We start from the raw sequence: 16,641 nt of genomic DNA, 5'->3' as shown, positions 1-16,641 counted from the left end.
GGACTAGAATACTAAGACTTAAGGCAAAAAGAACACAGACACAGGAACTGTGTTTAAAAAAGCAGGACTGGGATAAGGGTTAGGTTCAGGACCGGAATACACCGAACATAGGTCAAAGAGGTTACAGGATATATCAGGAACCGTACAGACAAGACTAGGAATAATGATAATCACAGAAACCAGGAGGAAGGAACACGAGAGAGAAAATAAATCAATAAGGTAAACCATGTATTACAACAGCAAGGACATAATAGTGCACGAGGTGACTCAATAACCAAGTCAGTTTTAGAGCTGCTGCAGTCTGTGCTCACAGGGCTGAGATAGCTGGAGGATCAGTAAAAGGGCTAAGGTGCAGGGAATAAACCAGATGTAAAGAACCGGGGAACCACCAATTAAGAAAAAGCTGAACTGGGACTTGGAAAAGGGAAGATTAGGCGAACCACAAGATATAAGACTGGGAATTGGAAATCCTGTCACAGTGTGAATTGGAGCAAAGAAAGCGAAACGTCCAGAATGTAGATATAAATGTGTCAGAATAACCTTAGGATTCAGGAACCAAGATAGTGAACAGGGAACCATCACCAAGATGTGATCTAGGAAGGGTCTGAAGACCGGTGGAACTACAAGGAACATAATGCATCTTAGAAAAGGAACAGAAACGTGGATTAAAAGGTGAAGTGAAACTAACTATGGTACATGTTGATGTATATATTATCCTATACAGATGTAAACGCAGGTTCGCAAAGTGTAATTGGGAGTGACATCTAGTGGCAGGATGGCAGGTAAAACTAGTAATTGTCTGACAGTTGGTCCCTTAGGGATCTAGATTCCTATAGGTTATTGATGGTGCTTTGCCAACAACAGTACCTATGACTGGGTCTGTAGTTAACAGATTCCAGTGTTGTTTCATGACATGTCTCAACTTGTTAAATTTGATATTATAGGTAGTTATCAATCTGGGAACTAGGATACCGTGATTATCTTTCTTTCTACTACCGGGGACCAACTAGTTCACAGATACAATAATCCAACTGAGACTACCACCTGGCTAGGTGGTATTGTTGGTTTTAAGAGATGCAATTCCTGTAAGGTATGTAGACACAGTCCAAGTAGAGACAATTACAGGGTGGAGAGTGTCAGTCTCCAAAAAACTAAGAAAATCAAAAAGATTAAAAAAATTGATCGCGTGTACTAGTGATTTTGTAGTGTACATGCTAGAGTGCCCCTGTGGTCTTCGATACATAGGGAGCACAAAATTACTCCTTAAAACACGGATTTTACAACATATGCGGGCAATAAATAATAGGGATTGCAATTATCCTGTGGCAAGACATTTTGAGGTGCAGCACCACAGTGACAGTAAGCTACTTATATTCTGGGGTATTGATAGGATTTTGCCACACCCCAGGGGAGAAGACCGTGAAAAAGCCTTGAGGATATCTGAGTCGAGATACATCATCGAATTAAATACTAAGGCACCAAATGGATTACATTTGGGTGAAGAGCTGGCCACACATATAGGATGCCGATAAAGGCCCTACATGTTGTAACATCATTAGCCTGGAAGTCTATGTATGATAAGAATCACAGTGCCATTGTGTTTCTTTTTTTTTTTTAGAAAGATTTCACATGTTTTAACAAGCCGGAGGTAGGACAGGTGAGCATGATAAGATAGTGTAGGGGAAGATATAATGGAAAACATTCTTGTGATCCATTTCCCCAGATTAGGGTACATTACCCATGTCTGTCAATGTAATTTTGAAGCGATGTAACTTTATTTAAATGATCCTGCATAGTTATCATAGGAGCAATGAATCGTGCAATCAGAATTTCATCACACAAAGTGCTCGTGTGTAGATTGTGCTAATGCTTTTACGTACCAGTTACATTAGCGGTAGATCTGTGGCCAATAGAAAACAGTTGTGCTAACAGGCGACTTGTACTATGACCGTATTAATGATGGCTAAAGCTAAATAGTTATCGCTAAACTGAGTGTGTAACTTTGTAAATGTGCCTTATTGTGCTCCTTGAATCATTGCATAATTCCCCGTATTTATGGATAGAGATTATTGTACCCTGGATGAAATCGCAACATCACAATGTTTATTTACACTTTATTGAATTTCATGAAGTGTATTGCAACACATGATATGGAATGGCGAGTATGTTTTCTGTTTCTATGCACCTCGACCTCTATTTTTATGGAGAATTGGGCACAGGTCTCCAAACTTGAAAAAGTCATCGCCGAAACGCGTTGTTGTGTGCACAATAAAGCATAATTGTGCTATCCTCTGGTGAGTCGCCTGTTATCTTTTCGGAGTTCCGATGTGGGGGTGAGGGGTGTGTATGTGTGTGTGTGTGTGTAAAATATTTGTGGGGGGAGATCCCCTCCACCCCTGTACTTACCTTTAATGCCTGGTAAAGGCATGTACGTTGTCAAAACATAAGTGGTATAAAATGCGTGGTGAAGGCTCAACTTGTTAAAAACCTTCTCGTAAAGGCTGTTTTCCACTCTAGAGGAGCAGATCTGCAGTTGATCCCAATGCCCTCAGATTTTTAAGGGTCCTACATTATGTTGTAACGGGTTGATGTATTTATAGAGGCCATGTTGTCCAAATATTGTGCATCTTTCTGGCGTGCCTTAAGACCCCAAGGATCCGCAAAGGCTTCCACTCGAGCTACTGTTGGTGGATCCATCCTCTGTGCATTCTTTGACCCCTGAACCTGTCTCTGGTTCCTCACTGGCTTCGGCGCCCACTCCTATTTCACTCCAAAATCCACACCTGTCTCTTCGACATTGATGCCAGATCCAATGCCACAGGCACTGGAGGAGGACACCATACCAATAGTTGTCTCCAGCTCTGAGCTGAATTCATTTCAGCCCTGGCTGAGGTCACTTGCCAAATCTTCCTCAACAGTACCAGTCCCCGTCCAGTCTGATTCAGACAGAACAATGACTCTGCTGCGAGGCGGGCCACAAGCGCTCCAGCAACTTTTTGGTTCTGACGCTAACCAATGTTAACCAGCCTTTGTAGATTATGATAGTGATGATGGGGATGAGTTACTCCTACACTATGATGATGAAACTTTTATGTGGATTTACAGGAGGCCAGTGGGTTGGGCACTTCCCCAGATACTGGACTAGTTTCCCCCCAGGGGTCATTAACAGAGGAGAGTGCTTTCTTGACTAGGTTTTTAGCGGTGCAGCTGAGGTACTAGACTTATAACTTAATTTTATGGAAGTGAAGATAACTTTCTAACTGAATTTCTTCCCCCAAACCTCTGCTTCCATTCAATAAGGCCCTTACCTACACATTACTGAGCACCTGGTCCAGTCCTTCGTCCCTATGACACATGTCTCCAAACGGCTTTAGTTTGCTCTTAGTACCACACGACCACCCTATGAGAAGCAAGATCAGACATTTCCATCAGTGGTAAAATATAACGTCTGACAGATGGGTCTTTCAGATCGTTCAGTGGCTCTATGCCCTGCCATTCCATTCCGACCCGCCACAACTTCAACCCACATTAGAGCGGCTTTCACAGGAGTAGCTATCCATCTTGCTTCAAGAGGTGCAGGCTACTTTGACCAAAGGAGCCATAGAGAGGTTTCAGGCTTCAGAAATAAGGACTGGCTGTTACTCCTATTATTCCCTCATCCTGAAGAAGGATGGAGGCCTTAATCCTATTTTAGATCTACACCCTCTGACTGCCTTTTTCCAGAAGGACACATTTAAGATGCTCACGTTGGACATGATTCTGTCTGCCCTGGATCCTGGTAACTAGATGGAGGCTTTTGATTAGCAGGATGCCAGCTTTCATGAATCCGTCCAGCAGCCCCACAGATGTTTCTTGGGGTTCAGAGCAGATGAGGAGCATATTAAATTTGCTGCGCTCCCATACGGCTTTATCAGTGCCCCACAGGTGTTCATAAAAGTGATGCCACAGCCCATCTTTGAAGGTTAGGGATTCCAGTTTTCTCCTACCTTGAGGACTGGCTGTTGAAGGCAGGCTCACCACAGTCAGTCATGGACCACCTCAAGATGATGGCAGATCTCCTGACATTGTTAGGGTCCACTATCAATGTGTCAAAGTCACTCCGGACTCCTTCACCGAGGCTCCCTTCCATCGGAGCGCTTCTGGATACAGTGTGTTTCTGGGCCTCCCCCATCACAAGGAGTCCAGCTCATTTGGCTACAATCCTGATGTTCCATCCTCAAACCTAGCTCTCAGTGAGAGTTGGTCTAAGGCTTTAGGGTCTTGTGGCCTCCTGCTACATGGCTATGCCAGTTGACATATGTGAGCTCTGCAGTGTAACCTGAAGTATCAGCGAGCCCATTGTTAGACCTGCCAGCCCTTTGGCTGTCCCCTCCTCATTTTTTCTTCCTTTACCCTCTAATTTTTCTGTCCACTAGTTTTTTTTGGTGTTGACTTAGAGGCTCTGGGTGCCCCATCATCACTAATTGATGGTGTGGCGCAAGGCGCTTCCCTAAAGTGGAGGGAGGGAGAGAGCTCCTCCACAAAATGGTGGCCTAAACTGCACCTTAGAACCTGGGCCATAGGCTGGCATGAGGAGTTCCAGAACCTTCTGGGCCACTCTAGCCAGTCAGGGCCCAGGCTATATAGAGAGGTGAGGTGCGACGGCCATTTGGGGGGTGAACTGAGGTAGTCAGGAGTAAGGCACCTGAATGGGGAGGTAGGAGCGCCAGAGGGGGGGAACTGACTGTTCTTAGGGCCTGCTTTTTCTCCCCCCTCGGTTGACACCACCCCCTACCTCGTGACCTAGCCCTGCCTTCGGCCTCTGACCCTGGGATCACATCAACTTTTTGTGCTCCCCGCCTAGTCAGGACCCCTGAAGAGAACTGGGGAAGAGAGTGGCCATTTCTGACCTTATCCACCATTTTCCTGACTGTGCCTGGGTCCCCCCTATCTTGTTCCGCCACTGGCGTGTGGCCTGCCGCAATCCAACCAACCTGTCCTGAGCCTGGGCGTCGCTGTGAGGAGACAGGGGGCGCTAGGCGCCGAACACTTCGCCACCCCCGAACTGCCGGCCACCCCTTAATTTGTGCCACCCCCGTCGGGGCTGTCCCAGAGAATAGCTCACCGCTGCGGCCCAGGGAAAGATCGCCCCCATAGTCATCGGGGCCCGTGGAGAAGCCCAGGGCCCCATCGCTGCAGTCGGAAGGCAGGAAAGCCCACTGGAACCCTGCGAAGGCCTCACCAGGCCTGGAGCCATCCTGTCAGGGCCGCGCAAGGCCGTGAAGCGGATTCCCCCCATCACGTGACGGGGGCGGACTGCGAGACGCCGCCCCCGCCGCCGGGTGATTTGCCGACTGGGCCGCGCCCCGCAGGTCGCGCTGCATCGGTGGCTGCGGGTGCGGGCCCTGAAAGTCTCCGTAGCCGTCTGGAGTCCTGCGGAGCCCCCACCACCTCGCCGGACCGCGCCGAGTGGAGCGCTGACTGTGAGGAGGCCCGTGAGGGGCGAAAACCAGCGCAGGGGCCGAGAGAAGGCTAAGGAGAAAGGTAACCCCTGGGGGAGGCGGGTGGAAGGCCGTAGAGAGGCCCAGAGTTCGCCCCTCCCCTGGGGAGGCCCAGTGAGCCACAACATTTCCCCCTGACCTGGGACCCACCTCACCAGCATCTCCTGCCTCTGTAGGGCTCCAGGACAAGGGAGTTTGGGGCCCGAGGACCTCGCCTCAGACGGAGAGTCCCGTTAAGGCCTTAGGTACTTGCCGGGGATAGCACTAATGAGGTACTGAGTACACCGCTAAGCGGAAGGGCCACTTTTAAGGCGCTATGAAATTACCAAGTGCAGTGCTATGTTAATGACTCTATTTAAGGCGCTATGAAATTACTAAGTGCAGTGCTATGTTAATGACTTTATTTAAGGCACTATGAAATTACTATGTGTAGTGCTACGTAAATGACTCTATTTAAGGCGCTATGAAATTGCTATGTGCAGCGCTATGTTAATGACTCTATTTAAGGCGCTATGAAATTGCTATGTGCAGCGCTATGTTTAATGACTCTATTTAAAGTGTTATTGAATTTGCTGTGCTGTGTCTTTGACCACCAGGTGGCGCGCCTGATTTCACATCAGGGCTAAGGTACTTAAGTACTGCCAATTTAACCACAACGAAATGTTTTGACCCTAATGTGGTGTAGATAAAAACTGATTGGTTTCATTTGAAAGAAAAGAGAAACCTGATGAAAGGAAAGATAAAGCTTTTCTAACTTTTATAATACCTTGGTGTAGTGTCGTTTTTAGTGGTGATACGCTGGAGTGCTGAGGCGAGTGTGATGCAAGCATGACATGTTACTCCGGAACGAGGCCTTTCCACCTGAGCAAGCTACCCTAGGACTTTAGGTCCAACACCCATCACCAGAGGACCCTATCAGATTCCATCCAGATTTTGGAGGATACTGCAAAAGATCTAGAGTAGTGGCTGCTCAACTGCAATTGGACCAGCCTCAGACCTCTCTCCCAGCCCCTTTGTATTTTCAGCCTTTTTTAATGTTCTTCTTTTGACTGTTCAGCCATTTTTGTTTGAATCACCTGTTCCATTGCTTGCTTTGAAAGGGATAACCCATATGTTACCACCAAAGGTGCCCAGTGGGACCTCAATGTGGTCCTTACATACTTGCTATGCACCCCGTTCGAGCCAGTACACAGTTGTCCTCTAAGGCTGCTCACGTTAAAAACGGTATTCCTCATTGTGCTCACAGCTGCTGGTTTTATGAGTGAGCTGTAAGTCATCTCCAACAGCCGTACATCACATTCTTTCCGGACAAGTGCTAAGGACTAAGACAGCATTCCTCACAAAGGTTTTTGTGCATTTCCACACCATTTGCTTCTTCTCATGCATCCAAGGAGAAATAGAGCCCATCACCTAGACCAGAAGAGAGGCTTGAGCTTCTACATCGAATGCATCAGGGACCACCGGGTGGACGATCAGCTCTTAGTGGGTTTTTCGTGGGAGAAGAAGGGAAGAGCAGTGCAGAAACGGACTATCGCGAGATGGATCGTCTTTCATCTAAAGATCTGCTATGGACTGGCCAAGAAACAGCCACTGGAAGGCCTGCAGGCTCATTCCACCTGAGCCAGAACTACTACCACCGTGCGGTCACATGGAGTGTCCATTTTGCATATCTACCAGGCTGGGACATGGGTGTCAGTTCACATGTTAATAGAGCACTACTGCCTGAATAGCCATGTCTGATGACGGGAACTCTTTGCCTGTTCAGTCCATCAGGATGTTCTTGTCTAAATAATTCTAAAGACCCACCAGCTGTAGAGGTACTGCTTTGGTATCAATTCACAAGGTGAGGAATCTGTGGTTAGTAGTGTTCTTCAGAACAAGTTACTTACCTTTAGTAATGCTTTTTCTGGTGGATACTCTATCTAACCGCTGATTTCTCACCAACCCACACTCCTCCCCGTTCTGTGGGATGAATTCCTTTGATACATAGTTAAAAAGATTCTAATTGGAAATTTGCACACTTGCTCAATCTGATTACTAGGGATCCACGTCCAATGGCGCAAGCAGATATCAGAACGAAACTGATGTTGACGCCCAGAGGAGGCAGTTATAGCATGGCCCCAACATCACTTCCGTGGTGGGACGGATCTGATGAAGAACTCCACAGTGCTACTTACAGTCTCATGAGGAAATTGCAGAGAAAATGCTTCAGATCAGGTCTGGCGCCTACGGATATTCAGAAAGTGAGGAATCTGTGGTTAGCTAGAGTATCCACTAGAAAGACTGTTACCGAAAGAAAGTACCTTGTTCCTTATGAAAGTCAGCAGCCTATTATGCTGTGGTGATATGTCTTCAGAGTTCATCCTAATATGAAATAATTTAATATATCTACTGTGTTTTTACACATAAGGTGCCAAGTAGACTTGTATGTTACCATAGGTTTTTTTGGGGGGTGGGGGATTTTATATAGCGCAAACTAGACCCGAAGGTATCGGAGTGCTTTATATAAGCTCCAGTTGCATTATAAACAGACACATTCATATTTTTTTTTTGGGTTAGGCACAGGGAGATTAAGTAATTTGCCCAGAATCACAGGATGTTGAGCGTCCTTGCCGAGACACTAAACCCAGTTCCCCAGCATCAAGGTCAACCGCTCTAGAGGTTAGGCCACATCCTCTCCCACTCTACGGTATTTGCATTGCATCTGTATGAGGGCAGAAAGCACAAGGCTTACATGTGTTTCTTACATGCATGTGATAACATAAAAAAAATCCTCAGCCACTAGTGCTGAGCACATGGATCTGAGTTGTTACTGGTAATCACAATTCAGACAAGTACTGCCTAACTAGACAATGAGATGGTTAATTAACGTGTAAACAAACAAACGTGACACAAACAAGGCTAAAACTGTACAGGACATGGGACCGGAAACTACACAAAGAGACTAACATGAAATCAAAAGGAAAACAAGATCAGATGAAATCTACATTGTAATGCATAGTGTGGATCATGGTAAATTGGAAACTAAGGAAACTAGTGATATCCCAAAAAGGCAGGTATCCATAACTACCAATGACTGCTAAGAATTAAACCAGTGCAAAAACAACAGTTGATGGACAGAATGCAGAACAAAGCCAGGTCCTCCCTGAAACCCCGAAACCGGTCCTAGGATGTTTGGTTCCAGTCCAGGGAGGACCTGGCTTGGCAGTTCGGGCTGGACTGTTCCCATGAGGCACAGGGTCAAGACTGATTTGCATATGGCTGGGTTCAAACTGGAATGGCATGGTGAGCAAAAAAACGATGGATTTAGGCCCAGATCTCTGTACTGGGGTGAATGTATGACATTGCTCTGCATTCTGTCCATCAACTGTTGTTTTTGCATTTGTCACCCCTAGTGGGACGGGTATGCTCAGACGTGAGTCCCGTGCTCTCCATGCCATTGGAGTCAAGCTATCCTGGCTGAAGAGGGGTGAAACCCCGAAACCGGTCCTAGGATGTTTGGTTCCAGTCCAGGGAGGACCTGGCTTGGCAGTTCAGGCTGGACTGTTCCCATGAGGCACAGGTTCAAGACTGATTTGCATATGGCTGGGTTCAAACTGGAATGGCATGGTGAGCAAAAAACGATGGATTTAGGCCCAGATCTCTGTACTGGGGTGAATATATGACATTATTCTGCATTGTGTCCATCAACTGTTGTTTTTGCAAGAATTAAACCAGGGCTGAAAGTATAGCATTAAAAAACAAAACAGGAAAGTGTCCAGCTATACATTGAACTGAGAGTCAAGAGCTGTGTTTACAACACTCTGGAATGGCAGCAGGTACATGGTGCAGAATTGGGTACTGCTGTTGTGCAGTTTAATAAATATATCAGGAATAAAACAGACATAGAGGTTCTCTTATCACAATGATGTCACAGAGGCCAACAGCAAAATAATACAAGCTACTTCTGGGGCAAAGTACGGAGAGCATCAAGATTAGTCTTCACTCCAAACATAAATGCAAAATTGGAAGGACATATTCTGAGAATTGCATTTTTTTGGGGATAATCAACTTTATTGGTTTTTAGATCAAACACGTCCGCATCACTGGACATTGAATTGATAATTCTAGTAGTAGAGTTCGCAAACACCATTTGTGAAACATACAGAATATTAGTTGGAGGTATCTTTGTAACACGTCAACATCACACCTGCTCGCAACGAGAAGGTTTCGTGCACTTAGTCCAGCAGATTTAGCCATTTACCCCAAATTCTGTTAAATTTGGTGGGGCAACCTCGGACCTCGAATAAGGGTTTTTCCTGTGCGGCACACCAGTCCACTCCATGACGCCATTTTGCCATGGCAGGGGGCTTGGCTTGCACCCAGGAGGCCGCAATGTCGCGCTTGGACACCGCGACTGCAGTTCCAAGAAATTCCTTGTCCGCCCTTGAACCGTCCATACCCTCCATCATCCCCAAGATCTCGCGCACCAGATCGTGGGGAACTGTCCAGCCAAGGACCTGAGTGAGATCTGTCTCAATGCTCGACCAATAAGGGGCAAGGCTAGGGCAAGTCCAAATCATGTGATAGAAATCCACGTGGCCGCAGCGCACGCAATCTGGGAGGGGCGCAGCCCTGCTCTATGCAAGCGTGCTGGGGTGATATAAGCCGCATGGAGGTAGTATAACTGTATAAGGCGTAGTCTGGCTGAGGACGTGATGATTTTAGGGGCCATGAGGGCGTCGCGCCAGTCCTCATCCTCCAGTGGACCCACACACCCCTCCCAGCAGATCCGGAGTGGATCTAGAGTAGCCGGTCCATCATTAACAAGGGTACGGTTTATCCAGGAGATCTCACCCTTCCCCAGGTCCCCCGTCATGACTTGAGCCTCTATCGGGCTGAATTCCGGAAGGGACGTACCTGTTGAAATGTGTATGTTAAGAGCGTGACGAAGTTGTAAATATTTATAGAACTGTGAAGCGTGGAGAGTGTATCTCTCCTGTAACTCTTAGAACGTCCTAATGTGGTCTCTCACCGAATCGTCACCCAGGAGAGAGATCCGTATGATGAGCCGGCGCCATGCCACCAGGACTGCCCTGGCTATCGGCGGGATTACTTTAGGTATGGGGCATCCAAAGAGGTACGCCTGCACTTTGGGGGAAATCCATATCTCTAAGCTCCATCATGTAGGCCGGTTCGGACCATCCCCCAGTGAACCAGTCGTTGATGACAAGGAGTCGGGTGGCCAGGTAGTATAGGTGGAGGTCAGTCATGCCCATACCGCCATCAAGGGTGGGATCCTGCAACGGGTAAGAGCAATTCAGGGCCTCGCCCCTCCCCATAGAAACCTTGTGATCACCCCTTCCAATTCCTTAAACAAGCTGCGGGGTAAGTGAAATGTGGTGTTCTGAATGATGTACAGGAAGCGTGGAAGGATCATCATTCTGAACAATGCTATCCTTCCGAGCGGGATAAGCGGCAAGGTTTGCCAGCGCTTGAGATCAGCTTGGTTTTATGGACCAGCGGGGTGATGTTCATTGCCCACTCCAGTTCAGGACGCAGTGCGACCCAGGCTCCTAAGTATTTGAATGACTGCGTCCTGATGGGGATGGTAGACTGCCAGTCGAAGCAGACTCTAGAAAGGTGGAGGGGCACCAATGTTGATTTTGCGGGGTTGGGCCGGAGGCCCAAAACGCTCTCAAAGGCCTGTAAGACTTCAACACATCTAGGGCCAGAGTTGGCTGGGTCCGCCAGGTATAGCAGGACATCGTCCCCGTAGAGGGAGATTTTGTCAGTATAATGGGTACTCCAAGTCCAGCCCCGGATACATTGGTCAGATCTAATAAGGCAGGCTATGAGGCTTCATTGCCAGTGTCAATAAAAGGGGTGAAAAGGGACACCCCTATCTCGTGCTCCTTTGAATTGGGAATACTCTGGAGAGGGTTCCGTTGGTCAACACCTTGGCGCTGGGGTTGGAATAGAGGACCTGAACAAAGCGCTGGAACTGCTGTCCAATACCCATCAGATGCAGGACGTCCTCCAGGTGGTGCCAGTCCACCATATCAAAGGCTTTTTCAAAGTCTACAAGGAGGGGTGCAAGGTAGGTGTAAGGGCTTGGCAGCCGGCCAGGGCCAAATGGAGGCGTAGTAGGCAGTGCCTGGTGCTCCGCGCTGGCATGAAGCCACATTGGTCCGTATGGACCAACTTGTGGAGAAAGGGACAGAGTCGTTGAGCCAGGATCGCGGCGTAGATTTTATTCTCCGTGTTGATAAGGGAAATTGGGCGGTATTCTGCGCATCTGGGGGAAGGCGGCTGAGTCTTAGGAATGACAACAATAGTTGCCACATCAGTCTCAGAAGGAAAGAAGCCTACCTCGGCAACATGGTGATAGGGGCCCACGAGATGGAGAACCAAGAGGTCTCGGTACAGTGCATAATACTCTTGAGGGAAGCCAACGGGCCCTGGAGTTTCCCCAGTTTTAAGCAGGGAGATCGCGATTACTCCTCGGGGGGTAATGGAGAGGTCTAAGCCCTCTGCGTCATCTCCCGAGAGGCACAGAAGCCAGACACCTGCTCGGCCGAGCACGTCTGTGAGGACAGCCTCTGGTGCGCGAGCAGAGTTTAGCTGGGCATAGTAGTCTGCAAAGGTCTGTGTGATTGCAGGAGAGGTGTGATGGGTGTTGCCCGTGGGGTCTTGGACTTCGGGGATTATCCTGTTGGCAAGGGGGTAGGAAATCAGTCTGTGCAGTAGACTGGCATTTTTGTCACCCCACCCATATATGTGGGTGACGGACGAGCACCACAGCATCTTGGCCGACTCCAAGGAAAGCTGCTTGATCTCAGCTCGAGTGAGCGCAAGCTGCCTGTCTCGGTGATCATCCGGGGCCTCAGTCTGGGCTTCCTCCAGCCGTATGGCTTGTGTCTCGAGGAGAGTCAAACGCCTACTTTGTGCCAAGCAGTTTGCGTGTATTTGACCACTCGCCACACCGTAGATTGTGGCTTTGCCTCCCTCCCAGTGGATGCCCGGGAGGGGACCGATCCGCGACTAGTGAGGAAGTAGTGAAGCAATTTCACCTCTATTGCTGAGAATTGCATTTAAACACTGACTTTAGCTTTGCATGCCATTTGACAGCCGTTGAGCTCTCACCTTGGAGTACCCTGTGACTGATTGCCTTGTTTTTTGGGAAATACAGCTTTGACTGTACATATCGACCTGCAGTTTATGAATCCAGTGTCACAGCTTCAGGTAGGTTACAGAGTGCAGGTTCCTGCTTCACAGTTCCTAGAATCTCAGTGCAATTTATTTTGGGTGCTGTAGATTGTGGCTGTATGGTTACAACACTAGGTTGAAAAGAGCATTTTTTGGGTTCTTGCATTCGGGAGACCTGATCAGTAAATGGTGGAAGATGCAGTGCCTAACTGCAAGGTTTCCAGCACAAGTGCATCAATTGCATCAGTAAATTTAGATTGCTGTTACTGGTCTTTCAGGGGACTAGACAGTGCATTATAAGTGTATGCAGGGGAAGATGGGATGTAATTTACCTTCTAATCTTAAAGCTGTTTTTCACTTGTTTTAATGTTACTACTCTTATTCTGCCTAAATTCAATTAAGTATCAGTCTGGTTCCCTCTCACTCACCACATCAACAACCTTTTGCACGTCTCCACAGCCTCAGAGATATTTACTATTAACTGAGTGCCTTGTCACCCAAATGTAAAAGGGCCTGCTAACCTGTCATGGATACGTTGGTTTAAACAATGAATTTATAAATGTTACATCCCTCATTACAGTCACTAGTTATTGAGTTATACTGATTTATTTTTTCCAGACCGCGATCTCATTTGTTTACATGGGGCTATGATGATCTAATGATGCTCCTGATTAAACTTCCAGCTGATTTTGAAACAAAAGAAAAAATGTCCGACATCTGTAAAATCCATGGGTAAGCTGCACATGTTAGGTTGTCTTTCAAAGTACTGTGAGGTAGATAAGTTTGCGGTAATAGAAAATGTACAAAGCACATTAATTACTTATTAGTTTTCAGCAACAACCTACTGTAATAATATGCTTTTTAAGATTTTAAAATGTTAGGGTATGTAATTCCAAATGTTAATTTCATGGATACAATACAATGTGTACCTAAGTTGTATCAAAATGTAATCTGGAATTAGCATTTGTGGCTTTAATTGTATATCCCCTCCCCTTCGAGCTCAGCATCAGAGAGGGGTACCGACGGAGAGAGCGGTGCCTCCTAAACCTGAGCAGTTGCCAGGTGAGGCGAGGCGCATACCCACCACAAATCGGGTAATCAACTAAAATTGTTCTCCACGGATCCACCTGGACCAATAACAGGGTTCAGGTTGTATCGCAACTGTTTTCTTTGTTACTATTGGCACTATATCACTTTTGCAGTAGCTTTGTTTCGGTCCTGACGAAAGCTTGGATAGAAATATCCGGTAGCTGAAACATGTAGACCATCTCTCATGACAGTTATTTGTTTAAACTGTTACAGCACTGTTTTTTATTTATTTTTTGTCATCAAGGCAGCGCTTGAATAAATTATTTTTGTGCCTTGATAGTCAATTTAAAACAGCACTTTTTCACTCACACTTATCACTCGCACTGCAATCATCATCCTGAACTACTACTTGAGTATGTCTCCTTCATCATAATAAAAACAACATATTGTTATATGCATCTGGGACGCACATTGGACCAATATCTACAATATTCAAGTAGAAGACGGTTCTCTATCAGGTTCCGGGTTCCCAGATGATGAAGCGAGCCACTTTATGTGGATGATGGGAATTCTTTGTTCTGTATATGCATACATTCATATATACATATACTGACACATACACACTAGCAGTTTGACTCGACTAAGCAGCCCTTTTGTAATAGTGTTTAGGTCTTATATATTAGTAGACTCATAGTTTTCTTTGTGTATTATAATATTGGGACTTGGGGATTATGAAAATATTTGAGTCTTTAAATTAGATCCCTCTGACCCTCACTCTTTTTTGAGATACTTTATTATTATTATTTTTAATTGTATATCTTCATCAGCAAATGTGAGTCATAAGTTGTACAGCAAACTACAATCAATTATGCTCATATTTCCTTTCAAGCTGCTAAAATATTTTAAGTTTTAATTTCCAAGTCAACAGATCAGTGCCCCGTAGTGTCCGCTGTTGGTGAATACAATAATAAATTCACTTAATTTACACATATTCTATAAATCAGCTGTGACTTAAACTGATAGCCACTAATGGACAGATGCCTAGCTCTTCTCATGAGAAGAATGTGAGAAGCCTTGGAGAAGGAGATTCAGTGGGTTATGGTAAGAAGCTGACCACTAAACCTGGAGTTTCTCCCTTGTCAATGCCAACTTCAAGACAAGGTTGCGCTTACTAGAACAGCCAAGTTAAATGTGCAATGTACAACATCGAAATACAAAATGGAAGTACATTTAAAATGTGTCTTATTGTGCATTAATATGAAGGCTTTGGTTTACTTTAAGCAGATAGAAAATGGTTATAGGCAGCAAATTATACCCCCGGATCATCTTGAATCTTAATACAGTTGTTTATGTCCCTCTCCTAATTGTAGAAGCATTTGTTTTATTAATAATTTTTTTAAAGTGAATCCCTGGTGCATTGAAAAATCTAGTGTTCTTGTCCTTTTGGACAGATGAAATTCACAATTGTTTAAAGAAATTAATCTAAAGAAAAATTGCTTGGCACAGTCTGGTGTCCTTGCAAAGTTTTTATTTTGGTGGTGTGGGAGGTAGTGGTGCTGTGCTTTCCATTGGTGGGGTAATATGCACAAATTCTTTCAGAGGAGACCTGGAAAGGATTAAGAGTATTTTTCAAATGCTATAGAATACAAGGAGGCTAGGATGAAAGCATACTAGGTGACATAAGGGCCCGAAAAACTCTATTAAATGTAAGGTCTGTAGCATGTGTGGCTGTAGGTACACCTGCTCTGCACACTCCTCTCATCTAGTGTTGGGCTTGGATGTTTGCAAGTTGCTTTTCTTTAAAGAAATGTTTCAAGTCATGAAGTATGGTGTGACTCGTCCCTTAGTTGGCAATGTGCCTGGGCATCGACTTCATTGTTATATTGTTTTTCTCTGCCATCGGGTTTGTATGTGTGCCAACGGGACTCCTTGATTCAACGTGTTCCATCTTCATGCTTCAGGTCCTCATCGTTTCCCCTCCACTCCTACCTCCAGGAAAGACTGCTACAGTGGGTATTGCTTCAGATCAGCGGCAGCCTGTCATTTGCAGTTGGAGGAGCCACACCCCACACCTTTGTCCCCATGAGAAAAGTGTCTGTCAGGTTGAGCAAAGATAACTCTGGCAGAGACACTTCTTGTTCAGGTTAAGCACCCAGGAGCTAGACATGCGTTAAATGCACAGGCTCCTGGCTGTCTGACGTGTACTTTGCTGGGCTGAAGATGTCACAGCTACTGTGAGCATGACCTCTTCAGCCTGGCAAAGCACCTCGAGGCCCTCCCCCCTCGTGACGAGGGGGAGTGTCATTGATAGTCTCGGTGCTTGTGGGCAGGCCAAGTGTCTATCACTGTCATCTCGTCACAGAGTGGGATGGGGTCAGAAACTGTCACTGACCCCATCCCATTCTGTGACGTGGTAGGTACTACTACCTCACCTCATTGGCTCATCTAATGTCAGCCAGTAAGAGTTGGCGGCAGTCCCAAACCTCCTGGGACCTCTGAGGCTTCCCTCCCAGAGATCTGCAGCAGGGAAGTGTAATGTTTTTTTAATGTTTGGGGCAGGGATGTGTGTATGCATGTATAACTATTTGGGATCGAGTGTTGTGAATGGGTGTAGGTGCATGCATGTGTGTATGTGCACGTGTGTGGCCCGCCCACCACCCTCCTTGCTAACATTACAGATCGCCACTACTTCTGATATCTCTGCACTGCAATGTACTCTGGAGACTGCCATGCAATTCTTTATCCCGGACATCTGTAAAATCCATAGATAAGCTGCACATTTTATGTCTTGCAACGTACTGTGCGGTAGATAAGTCTGCAGTAATAGAAAATGTACAAAGTACATTAATTACTGCTTATTGTTCAGCTACAAAATACTGTAATTATGTTTTTTAAGATTCTAAAATAGAAGGGTATTAACTTCCAAATGTTATGCTTGTGGATA

The 16,641-nt window shown here is 46.2% G+C and overlaps 1 protein-coding gene across 1 annotated transcript in view; it reads left to right on the top strand.

The window, feature by feature from the left end:
• Window positions 1–16,641, top strand: part of HPS5 (HPS5 biogenesis of lysosomal organelles complex 2 subunit 2) — a 484,255-nt gene that overhangs the window by 445,349 nt on the left and 22,265 nt on the right. The window contains exon 20 of the mRNA XM_085648054.1: window positions 13,287–13,400. Coding sequence (XP_085504180.1) covers window positions 13,287–13,400 — 114 coding nt within the window. The remainder of the gene's footprint in view (window positions 1–13,286; window positions 13,401–16,641) is intronic.

The sequence above is a fragment of the Triturus cristatus genome, chromosome 3_2 (genome assembly GCF_964204655.1).
Source record: "Triturus cristatus chromosome 3_2, aTriCri1.1, whole genome shotgun sequence".
Taxonomy (NCBI): Eukaryota; Metazoa; Chordata; class Amphibia; order Caudata; family Salamandridae; genus Triturus; species Triturus cristatus.
The sequence above is the reverse complement of the archived record's forward strand: the minus strand, read 5'-3'. Positions and strand labels throughout refer to the sequence as shown.